The sequence below is a fragment of the Ictalurus furcatus genome, chromosome 3 (assembly GCF_023375685.1).
Source record: "Ictalurus furcatus strain D&B chromosome 3, Billie_1.0, whole genome shotgun sequence".
Taxonomy (NCBI): domain Eukaryota; kingdom Metazoa; phylum Chordata; class Actinopteri; order Siluriformes; family Ictaluridae; genus Ictalurus; species Ictalurus furcatus.
The window spans coordinates 24,098,377-24,111,170 of record NC_071257.1 but is presented as its reverse complement, the minus strand read 5'-3'; the positions used below and the strand labels follow the sequence as shown (position 1 = coordinate 24,111,170).

Genomic DNA, 12,794 nt, shown 5'->3' with positions numbered 1-12,794 from the left:
AGCGCTGCCACATTATTTATGACTCCTTATCCATCGTATGTAATGTCTCTGTGACAGAACAACAGAATCACCGAATGCATTTCTCACTGCCTGTGTGTGTGTTAATGCATATTGTATGAACAGTACCAGACTTTGTGCACATCATACTATACAGTAATGTTATGGGATACTCCTGTATATGGGAACGATGCCCATTCTTATGTGTTTTATGTGTCAGGTTGAAGAGGAGACAGGAGGAAGGCTGCATGGTGGGAGAAGGGGAGGGAGCAGAGGGAGAAGCAGAAGGAGAAGGTGACCCTGACCGAGAGGCAGAAGAGGCAGAGGGCGGGACAGAGGATGAAGAAACCGAGCCCGAACCCGAGACCTCCAAACTGAGCATGTGCGGCTCAGTGTGCTCATCCCCGGGCAGCTCATAGAACCACAGGCACAGCACCTCCTGCTGGTCGCTTAGGTGTCACTGCGCTCACCATGCCTATAAAGCCCTAACTGCACCCAGTACCAAAAGTGCACCCGATTAGGGCTCCGAAACATCTCTCTTCTCCATCCCAGTTACATTCATCTCAGCATGGTTTGGGTTCTGCCTATACGAGCAACGACATGGCCTCCATTTTCTCGTTCTCTACATGGCCTCTAGAGTAAGCTCAATCTTCTATGCAACATTATCTGTACAGCATGATGTAAAGTAGACATTTTAGAACTAACGAGCCGCACCGACAGAGCGCATGACGACACACAGAGCAATAGGACTCTGCTGTAAGAATGTTAACATGACAAGGGCGGCCAAATGAGAATGCTGTTTGTGTATTAATTACGATTAGGTGAAAACACTCTGAACTTTAGACTTGCTATGTTTCCTGTTTCAGCTGCTCCCTCTGAAAGTGGGCTGCTATTTACTAGTCATTAAGCATTTAGTTCATTTCTATAGAAGTAATTCCCAGATAGCAAGTGAGTGATGACCCAGTGCCCGCCCACACATACCTCTTTCACCCAGCGCACGTTCTGCTGCGTAATGACAGCCACAACTCAAACACGATGACAACGTACAGTATCTCAGGCATGATATGGTGCAGTTGGACCACTTTTGGTCCAAAATTGAAACCCTGCACAAGCTTTAGATATTGTTTATTGCATTGGGGCTTTTATTTTTTTGATCCAGATTCTAAATACCAGGAAAACCTTAAATGTGGCTGTTTACACACCCGCTTTTGGATTACAAACACACTTCCCATCGCCATAACTGACTCTAATGTGCCTAAACCCAACATTTGGTCTGGAATCGTCTGCTATCTGGGAACAATCTGGGATTAATTGCTTGGCAAATGGAAAAAAAAAAGAGCAAGACTTAAAAAGAATCACTCTTACAAATATGACTTAAGAGTGACCATGTGACTACAATGGTCATGTTCTGAATGTCTGAGAAAACAATGTTCATAGTATGTCACAAGTAAATACATACAAAAAATTTAATAAAAATCGAACTGCAGTGACTTTCTTAACCTTACGTCAGAATCTGTTAAGGTGTTAATGTTAATGGCTTGGTTTTTCTGTATCTCTGTCTTGATAAACTTGCTGCTTCTGGCCAGCACTCTGTTGGCACTTTGATCTGTGTTTCTCCTTCTGACTGTTAGTGTTTCACATGTAAGATGCTTGTTCCTGAAAGATTTGATGTTCAGTGTAGGTCACACTGCAGTGTGCGTTCAGTGCGTTCAGTTAACTACTCTAGTGCTCTTCCATTCCTGCTGCTTAGGACCTACTGATGATTTTCACTTCACCAGGGGAATAAGCTTTAGTGACCTCTGTAGGACACCAGTTTAAGATTTTGTTTGATTAAGTCAATTAAAAAAGAAAATATCCTGAAAATAAATTTTAGGTGCCGTTTGGGGTCTGTGTTCTGCATTGATTTGGGTTAAGCACTCCCCCTAGTGGGCCGGATGAGGCTTTTCTTAAGAGTAGCATTGATTCGATACTATATAAACATGTTTTAAAGGTGATACCATCGAGCCGAGTTGTGACGTTGGAACATGTAGCATTCTACATAATTAGACAGCACCATTTTCAAATTGTTGTTGTATAATTATGTAAAACATAGCTAGAAGCAGGACCTTTTCTCCACAGTTTTATGTGGGTGCGCATATCAGACTTAGGTATTAACAAAAAATCAGATTGAAATAGTTCTAATAGAATAAAAAGCAGTTGTATGAAGTTATATCTTCATACTTCTATTTCCAAGTGTGCAGGCACAACTTGTAGGCAAAAACGCCAAAGCTTTTGTACCATTTGCATAGCTGTTTCTAAATAAAAATGAGTGCCTGTACGTTTGCATTTGTCTGTTTGAATAGCACGTACGTGTGTGTCTGTACGTGTTTATTGGCGTAATCTGTGTGTGGGGGTGTGTGCGCATACCTGTGTGGGAGTGTGAAAGTAGTGCATAGGACCAATGTAATAATTTGTAAAGAAGCATTTACTGTGGTAAGTAAAAAAAAAAAATAACATGGAATGTTTCTGGAATTAAACATTAATTCTATTGTTAGCCTCAAGTGGACATTAATTCACTGTAAGTTATTGATTACTATACTGATACCAATAGCATATTGAATAAACATTGACATTTTTTGCATGTACCCCTATTTACAAAGACTAGAATGGGGTGTTTTGGGGGAAGGCATATGGTTGTTGCTATGTTGCTTTGCCATACACATTCGCCATTGAAATGAAGACTCTTAAGAATTGGGATGATGACCACATTTTTCACCAGTGACATCAGTGCTCTGTATTGCCATCCAATTTTCATACTCTAGGACTGCGTTATCAGCTGAAGATGTTCGACTCTACAAAGCAAAGCATCGTCTTCAAATAATTGTGGATGGCATGATATGTATCAATAGACTCTGTTTAAATTTTGGCATCCCATAGTTTGTTTTAATGATACTGAAAATAATAATAATAATAAAATGTTTAAGGGCACTGGCTCTGTCTGTTCATAAGGAATCAACATGCAACTTGAGAAATCTGATTAAACTGTAAGAGTGTGTCTTCGGTTATCCTGGAACATTGCTTCCTTTTTTTTTTTTCTTTTTTTTTCAGAGCATTATGTTAGTACACTCTGTATGTTATAACAATTTGTATTCATAAAGCATAATCCTAATGCTGAAGGTCACTTTAAAATTCTATTTAAAAAAAAAGAAAAGAAAAGCTAGCAAGAGGAGAGGTATTGAAAGAAAGCGTATATCCTTGGATTCTAGTTTGGTCTTGAAAGAAGACTGTAGACTGGAGAAGCAGAGTCTGGAAGCCACAGCAGTGAATCTGCCCACCTGATCACAACCAGTCTGGTCTGTGTGGTTCGGAGCAGCAGTATAGGAGTAGCAGGCAAGCCGACTGTGCAAGCAGGAGAGGAAGAAAAAAAATGTGTGAGTGAAAGAAAAATGAGACCATGCTGTGCTTTAAAGAGTAACTGGGTCAATATCACACATGTGTCTTTAAGGCAAGCACTTTGTCAGGAGCACATATACATTACCATTTTAATGAAATTCGTGCATCAAAACAACTTTTTAAAAATGAAACAAATAGTTTGCGAACAGGATTTTAAGATATATTTCTATTTCAAATCAGAATTTCTCAAACGATTATTAAAGAGCTCAGTTTTTAACCAAACCTTTGGAGTAAACTTATGTATTAGTTTAGGGTTTTGTTGTTTTTTGTTTTTTTTTTAACTGATAAAATATTTAAAATATTATTGTTACTGGACCCAGACTTTTTGAGGACCTTGCTGTGCTGTACTGATCAATAATGATCATGAGGACTGAGTACACAGACCACTAGGTATAGTTATAATTTGAAGGAAATGCAAATCATAGCATGGAATAATGGTCATAATGTTAGCCGTGATGTAATACAGTTTCACACAGCTTTAAAAAGAAATGTTTTCATTTTTTAAAAAAATTGTAAAATGTATTCTGATAGCCAAGGCAATTGTAATTGATTGCTGTCTAAATACAAATAATCATTATAGCAATATGCTAGTTTAAAGCCTTTACTGAAAGAAAAGAACTAGAAGATATTTTCTGATATCATTTTGATCCAAAAACTGCCAAAGAAATACTAGTAGTATTTCTTAATACTAAACACTAATATTAATACTACTAAATACTAATAGTTAACCTACCAATATTAATCAACTGTAAGCCATTACAACAGACATTTATATACTTAAAACTTGTTATATTTATATATATGAATTTTGAAATCTTTCATTATAATAACAAAGGTCCAATACTGTTCCCTGGAAGTAGTAGGATTCCCCCAAATGCGAATGTAATTCCAATTTAATACTCAGGCTATTCTGTTAAACAGTCAGAATTCTAAAGTCAGTGTGTCTCAAGGTATCTCAAGGTGGACTCTGTTTGTCGTCTAGTGCCTGTGGTGTACATTAGAACTGTACAACCTGTAACCTAACAATACTAGTGACTATATTAAGGCTTCTCTGATGTCTTGGCTGACTGGCACATGGAGTAAATCAGGCTTTAACAGCAGGGGAGAGAGAAAGGTTCCTGAGGAGAAGGCTTCTTAGTTACTTTCATAAGAAGTCTTTCACTTCAGCTTAGAAGGTCTCCCCTTTGTATACAGTCTCATAGAAATGTCTCTAGCACAGAGGTTCCCAATACAGTCACTGAAAACAACCTGAAATCAGAAATGATTCCCCCCCCCCTTTTTTTATAACCTTGATATTACGTATCCCTGGTTGTATTGTGTATGATTTATCAGCATCACTTAAAAGGCAAAATTATAGAAAATTTTTTCTACAATCTTCTGTGAATTTTTACTCACACACACACACACACACACACACACACACACACACACACACACACACACACACACACACACACGGAGTGTGTGGACATTCAGTGTTATTAATTGTTTAAACATTCAATGTAACAGGCCCCACCTGGGCAACAGGTATTTGGGGGAAATAATTGGGTTCAAACAAAAGGTGTCATTTTCTATGTTGTTTAACCTATCTGGTTGTAAAGATCAGGAAATTAAAGCTGAAATTCTGATTCCTATCTATATTCATCTTTTAATCTCAAACCCAAATTTCTTCCGTCTTTAACAGACGCAAAAGAACTGGCCATGCCATTCCAATACTTTCAGAGGGAACTGTATATTAAGCAATAATATGGTGTGTTTTATGGCTCTCTCCTTTCACCTCCAGCTGTCATCCAGTGATAACACAAAGCCTGTTTTACACAGAAATACATCTCATTATAGAACGCTTCATGATTTCTGTTTTGCATTGTCCTTTCAGACCCATACTAGTTCACACCCAATCTAATCTCTCTCTGCACAAGCAGTTCCTCAAACACCAAGCCCTCTTTTAAGTCAGCTGATTTTAATTACCATTACATCGTACATCTGCGATGAATATCTAACGCATGACAAACAAGAAAACAATCTACAACTCGTTCAGTCTTGTACCTTTCTTTCTCTGTCTTGCTTGATCTCAAGAGTGTGGAGGGACATTGCTTTCATCCAGTATGTCTACTGCAGGTCCAGCAGTGTCAGTGATCAGTAGGGAGCTCCATTCACGAGCCTGGATGGTATCGAGCAGCACGGCCAGCTCAGCCTCCAGCTTTTGCACCGTTTCCTCAACCCGCTGGAGATAGATGTGGAGAGACACACATATGGAAGGGAACAGAGGTTTTAAATTACAAACAGGAGACAGAAGTACTTGTTTTTTTAATTACAGCGAGTGAGTGGACATATTGAGGAAACATTGGATATTTGAATAAAAATGCACAAAATGAGTAAGAACAATACTGCACAGTAGCAGAAGTGGACTGGTGGAATTATGGAAGAAATATAAAAGGGAGGTCAAAGAAAATGATGTATTACAGCAGGTGGCTGCAGAGAGAAATAAATCAAATATGTGAAGCGTAGAAGGATAACAAAATACTAGAGAAAGTGAAACAAACAACAACATAAATCAATAGAGAGGAGATCAACCAGCTGAGAGAGAAGGATGAGTGAGCTTGGGAGAATCAGAGATGAGTCATTGGCCTACAGAGTGAGAAAGGCATGAATAACGGACAGGAGAGTGGTGAACGACAGAGAGTTAAAGAACATAGGAGGGTGACTTCTCTCATGTTGCCTTATAAGAATTTAGAAAGAAATGAGGGTCATAGTGTATGTGTGTGTGTGTGTGTGTGTGTGTGTGTGAGAGAGAGAGAGAGAGAGAGAGAGAGAGAGAGAGAATACCCAATCCTTCACCATGAACTGGACCTGCTTGGAGGAATATAGCAGAATCTATTACAGGCAGGGTCAGTGATTTTTAAAGTGAGAACGCAGTTCACCTGATGTTCTTTTTATCAAAGGAAAGACTGTCTAGATCTCAAGAAGGCATCACCTGTTAATTCAGAAAACTCATCTTCTTATACTAGAATTCAGGCTTCCTAGCATAAACAGTGTATGTGCATATAATATAAAAGGATAGCTTTAGAGGGAACGTTCAAGGAATGGGTTATATTTGTTTGAATTTTATTTGAGTGATAAAATGGGTAGCTTCATCTAGCTTTCACCACAATTCAGACTATATGGTCCATATATGATGTGATTTTCTTTCTTTTTCTTGCCGCACACACACTAAAATAGGAATTTTTATTATTTTTTTTAACCTAAAAAATGTCTAAAAATCAAATATTTATGTTAAATTCTTTTCTTCACATATCCCAGCTTGTTAGAAAGTTGGGGTCTGAGCACAGGGTCAGCCATGATCCGGAACCCCTTGGATCCTTGAACCCCTGACCTTCTAATCATTAACCTAGAGCCACAACTGTTGAGCCACAAGTGCCCATGAAAAAAAGTGTACCATTCCTGGAGGTACTGCAATACCAGGTTGATACATAAAGCAGACAGAGCAAGTCCCTCTTCTAGCTCCCTGCTCTAAAAGTCTATTTAATATAAAGTCCTCATATGGAGGATGTATGATGTCAGATATTAAACTGGTAAGAACAGATACTATACTTGATCTTAGCCAAAAGGCTATGAAGTGATCCAATAGGCTGAAAAGTAATACTGTGTACATTTTTTTATTTTGACATTTTAAACGAATGAACTCCACATACAGTTGCAGTCAAAATTATTCAACCCCTATTGCAAATCAGGTTTATTGTCAAAATTTACAGACTTTATTGTCAAAATGTACAGACTTTCAGCTGTTTGCAATGAACAAATCAAACAAAAGCAATTGAAATAGTTCAACATATCGAATGCTTCAAGAGGTTTCCCCACATTCAACTGAAAATGCAACTTATAATGATTTCTCCAGTTTCAAAATTATTCAACCCTCTGAATAGAATCCCTCACAACAGCACAAATATGCAAAACCGGTGTTGTCTCAAGCACACCTGATGTAATTAATCAAGGGTTTCATTGGTTGCACCAGGTGTGCTTGAGGGCAGACTGGCTAGGGACAGAAAATGTATTATATAACTGGACAGGGCAGAAAAAGGAAGCTCAACGGCTGCAATCAGATTTCTGAGAAGGCAGGTTGTGAAAAAACCCTCGAGTGACTGCAAAAGACCGGCAGCAAGACTCGGTGGCAACAGGCACTGAGGTTTCAGTGAGCACAGTAAGGCGCGTACTAAACACAGAACGTTTCCATGCCAGAACTCCAAGACGTGCACCACTACTGACCCAAAAGCACAAGAAAAGTCGTCTCAAAATTATATAAATAAGACACAGAAATTTTGGGATTCTGTTCAGTGGAGCAATGAAACAAAACTGGAACTTTTCGGCACGGTGGATCAGAGGTATGTCTGGAGGAAGAAGAATGAAGAAAGAACACTCTGTCCACAGTCAAGCATGGTGGTGGCTCGGTGATGCTCTGGGGCTGCTTTGCATCCTCTGGCACTGGAAGCCTGCAGTCTTTGGAAGGCAAGATGGATTCATTGAAGTATCAGGAACTCCTAGGAGAAAACTTCATGCTGTCTGTGAGAAAGCTGAAGCTTGGGCATCATTGGACCTTCCAACAGGACAATGATCCCAACCATACCTCAAATTCCACCTAGGCTTGGTTGCAGAGGAAGTCCTGGAAGATTCCACAGGGCCATCACAGTCACCTGACTTGAAGGCCATAGAAAATCTCTTGTGGGATTTGAAGAAGGCGGTTGCAGCATGCAAACCCAAGAATATTACTGAACTGGAGGCCATTGCTCATGAGGAATGGGCTTAGATTCCCCAGGAAATCTGCCAGAAGCTGGTGTCTGTCTATGCATCTCATTTGCAGCAGGTCATAACAGCAAAAGGATCCTCTACTAAGTACTAAAGATGCTTGCCATGAAGTGGTTGAATAATTTTGAGACTGGAGAAATCATTATAAGTTGCATTTTCAGTTGAATTTGGGGAAACCACTTGAAGCATTGTTTGTGTTGAACTATTTCAATTGCTTTTATTTGATTTGTTCATTGCAAACAGCTGAAAGTCTGTACATTTTGACAATAAACCTGATTTGCAATAGGGGTTGAAATTTTTTTTATTGCAACTGTAGACATACACTATACCTTTTAAAAGTATTTAGTTAGAATAACTTGTACTCAACAAAGTAAGAAATAAATATAAAGAAGAATAAGTATATGGATCACCTTTTCCACTGCATCCAGTCTGTCATTAAGCTCGCTGTGCTCCTGGCAGGGAGCTATGTGAGTGTTTCTGTTTACAGGATCAGTCTCAGGCACTGTGACACAAAACATCAAATGTAAATCATCGTCCTTTAAACTCCACGAACCCCATGTTATGGGCTCTGCCTTTTTCTTGCAACAGGGGAAGTCATATGTGGATAACAGGTTTGGCTACATACACTGAAATAAGATACACAATAGGCAAAATGTTATGTACTCAGAATGTATGTACTGCAAGTTAAAAAAAAAATGTAAACACCCAAGTCAAATTAGGTGTGTGTCTCCTTTTGTTCTCTCTGGTATGGTATATCTCAACAAAACTGAAATCAACATTATTTATACATATAGCACCGTTTGTTCTTTAAAATCTAAAAGCATTACTAGCTAGATATTCAGTACATCATGTAGCAGTAAATAAACAAGATAGAATCAATAGATAAAAACGAGTACACTGACATTTTAAATACAAGATTAAAAAACAACTAAAATATAAAGTCATAAAGCTGTATCAAAAATAAACATTAAACTAGAAAAAAAAAATCTATCTGAATGTCAAACATAGAAAATGCTTCTTTTTTTTTTTTTGTCCTGTTATAGATTTTCTGAGGAACCTTTATGACCTCACAGTCACAGTTTCCACACCATGTAGACAAGTTACTGTATACTCAAGTCACTGTCTGGGGGACTATTAATTCCACAAACTCACAAATACATTCCAGTTCAGCTTTCTGACATGACTGGCTCTATGTGATCATCAAGACCATGACTTCACTGTGCATTGTGCAATTATATTTTAGACTTTTTCACTATGCACGTCATAATCATCATAATTACAGCAGCAGGTTTTCAGGTACAAGGACAGTATTTACAGTTTCTTCAGATTTCATATCAACCATTATTCTGCTTTGAAAGCTGAAAGTATCAAACTTGGTGCTGCGTGACATGTTTGAAGAAGGCACACAGTTTTCCTACTACAGCATTTTCCATCATAAACACACTAGGAGAGCCGTGCAAGCTGAGCCAGATGCCAGGCTGCCGCACTGTGTGCTTCCATGGCATCACTGAATAACAGACCTGAGACTGCCTTCCTCACGCTGAGATAAGAAAATCACACGAACCCGAGTCACAACTTAGTACTTTCTTTTCTCTCTTAACAGCTGAAGATGGCTGAAGGCAATGTAAATATAACCACTAGTCCCATTAGACCCATAACAGTTTTTTGACCACATTTCAGCCATAGCTCCTGTTACTCCACTTTACAGTATGTGTCCTTGGTGTATAAGAGCCTTGAGATGGATAGGTTTGGATTTAATGCTTTGCCTATAACGTTGTTTTCCTGTGAGGAGGATGAAGTCCCCATTTTAAATCTTGACTTCTCATACAGGGAGTTTCTCTCTGTTCTTGTCATTCTCCCTATGGCTTGCTCAATAATATAGGCTTGGGTCTCTGGAACCTTTCCTTTCCATTCCATTATGTCAAATATCGCTGGCTGAAATGTTGATTTAATGGCATTGAAAGACAATTACAACATGGACAAGAAGTGCAGGAGAAGATGAGGATAGAGTGTGTATCTACAGTATGTGGTCGAAAATCTGAAAAAAGGTGCTGTTAGTAAGGATGTGTGAGGACAGGAGTGGGCGTTCTTAGACATGTAGTCCAAGAAATGCATAGTTTATGCAGAAACAGGCCACATACTTGATGTATTCTTTATCAAAGGAAAATCACTGATTTATTAGGGTCCCAAAGTCTGAGACCATGTTGACAATCTAGGAATTGTTTTTTTATCCGTTTACAATGGATTCATTTACATCTGGAAATAATATCTTGAATACTCAATAATCAAGATTATGAACTGCAAAAAATGACCTCTTAGCAAGTGAAAATATCTTGAATGTAGACAGATATTATCTAATATTTCCTATTATAAGTTGCCGTAAATCAAATAAAAGATTCTTAAACCTATTTCTAGACATGTTTACTAATTTCATGCTTTAAATTTTATTATTCTGTTGGCAGATAATTTTGCTTCTTTCTAGACACACACATAAACGCTTAAAATAACTAAAATTGTCTTCCAAAAGAACTATTTTGAAATTATACAAAATATCTAGAAATAGTTTTAATAATCTATGTTCAAGATGTTTTCACTTCCTGGTGGTTGTTTTTATTTTTTTATTTTTTATTTTTTTGGAATTTAAGGAAATTTGTTGTAATGTCCATGTTAACCATTTTGTACAAACAATTAGATTTTCCATGAGTCTTCTCTTTTCCATTGAAGCAAGTTTTCATATGAAACTCAGTCCCAGATGGATTTGCTCTAACATGGATAATCAGGTTTAACACAAACTCCATGCCAGCTCAAGTTCATGCCGTCATTAATGCAAAAGAGGGACAAACCAAATACCAAGACATTTTCACTCAAGTTTGTTGCTCATAATACAATTTGTAATTCATATTTTTCACAACTAAATTAAAGCATTTTCACTAGCGGTCTCAGACTTTAGGACCCCGCTGTTTATAATGTAGAAAGCAGAATAATACTCTCAGTGTGTAGTTAGCAAAAAATAAATAAATAAATAAACCTTGAGGTTCTGCTTCTCTAGCTCTTTGCCTAACATCTGCTCCAAAAAAAAAGACCAATAGAAAAATCTCCAACGTATTAGTTAACCTCAACTATCTGTGCCTCATGGGGTATTTCCTGGATCAATACAAACAGAAAGACAAAGTACATGAGAACTAGAGCTTCTCAAATTTGCCCTTGATTTCTTTTCTGTTCTCATTCTTAGGAAATGAGATCACACACATTTGACCAATTATGTCAGATTTCTCTTCCAGGAAAGTTACCAGAAACAAAGCATTACCATCTTACATGCTACATGTTTCTCGCCACAGAAACACATTACAAGTCCAAATGATTAACTTTAGCTGTAAATGTGCTGTAATAGCTGAAGTGCTGGATTATACCCAATGTCTCATGCGTGAAATGCCTTGTCTATTGTAAGGTTATGCTGCTCTGTCATTCAGAAAAGCGCTAAGAACAAGCCAAATTAGAACCAGATGCTCCGTCATGTAAAAACACCACATGAACAAAGATATACACACACACACATTTTGTGAATCCAATATTTGCATAGCGGTATCTTTTACTACTATAATATTTTATATTTTACTACTACTATATATGTATTTATATATGTATTTATACTGAGATATAAGTGTGTGGAATGTTTAGCTGATGCTAATTGTAAATTCATGAAGTATCTTATGAAGATGTGTAATGTTCTCCATCCTCCTGTTATCCATTCTCACTTTCACCCAGTCAGAGCTCTTACCTGCTAACATGTGACCAATCAGAAAGAGCAAGAGAGCAACACAGATGGACCGGTAGGCCATGGCTCTGAGTAAACACACAGGCCAGCTATGGAAGAGAGGCAGGTTACGGTAAAATTATCAATACAGGCAACACACAACCAGAACATACTAGAGCTACTAAAAAACTCATATCATGGAGGAATGGAGTAAAAAGGAGGGAGAGAAAGAGTAAGAGGACCTTACCCCAAAAAATTTTTACAGCCCGTAGTAGATAGCTCAGTGTAGCCCCGCTTCCTTTTTCACGCTGCACTTCGCCTCTTTACCTAATAAAAACATAGAGTGCAGGAGAAAAGTGCTCTCTTTTTGGAGGAGGGTAAGGCGAGACAGTAAGGGGAGTAAGAAAGAGAGAGGGAAGGGGCTGGGTGTGCAGTTGTACAGTGGGCTGCTGGGGTGGGCCTGTTTTTTCACCAGCACTATTGAGATACAGCTGAAGTCAAGCCAACGAGTGCAGGAAATAAGAACAAGCAAGCCATGTGTGTGAAATGAGTACTAACCCTGCAATCATAAAAAGAAACAATGTTTGTTTTGTTTCAAAATTACTATTTTGATTTACTATGTTAAGCTATTTCAGCTGGTGTAGAAATACAAGTGTCAAGTCAAGTGGCTTTAATTGTCATTTCAAGCACATACAGCTGGTACAGTACACAGTGAAATGACACACCGTTCCTCCAGGACCATGGTGCTACATAAAACAATGCACTAACCACGTGAGATGACACAGAACTTAATACATTACATTAAATCACG

At 38.1% G+C, this 12,794-nt stretch overlaps 1 protein-coding gene, 1 long non-coding RNA gene and 1 other non-coding gene across 3 annotated transcripts in view; 1 reads left to right on the top strand and 2 right to left on the bottom strand.

Annotated features, from left to right (window-relative positions):
* The window catches only part of LOC128605853 (serine/threonine-protein kinase 32C), a 112,354-nt gene extending 111,249 nt beyond the window's left edge, over window positions 1-1,105 (top strand). Inside the window, exon 12 of the mRNA XM_053621658.1 lies at window positions 218-1,105. Coding sequence (XP_053477633.1) covers window positions 218-416 — 199 coding nt within the window. The 3' untranslated portion in view covers window positions 417-1,105. The remainder of the gene's footprint in view (window positions 1-217) is intronic.
* Window positions 1,106-2,650: 1,545 nt separating this feature from the next.
* On the bottom strand, window positions 2,651-12,563 carry LOC128605854 (uncharacterized). The gene is made up of 5 exons (XR_008385605.1): window positions 12,231-12,563; window positions 12,008-12,093; window positions 8,640-8,731; window positions 5,476-5,653; window positions 2,651-3,375 (listed from the first exon to the last, which is right to left on the bottom strand). It is a non-coding gene; the product is annotated as an uncharacterized LOC128605854 (long non-coding RNA).
* LOC128606188 (U2 spliceosomal RNA) lies at window positions 6,855-7,050 on the bottom strand. The gene has a single exon (XR_008385646.1). It is a non-coding gene; the product is annotated as a U2 spliceosomal RNA (small nuclear RNA).
* Window positions 12,564-12,794: the final 231 nt, after the last annotated feature.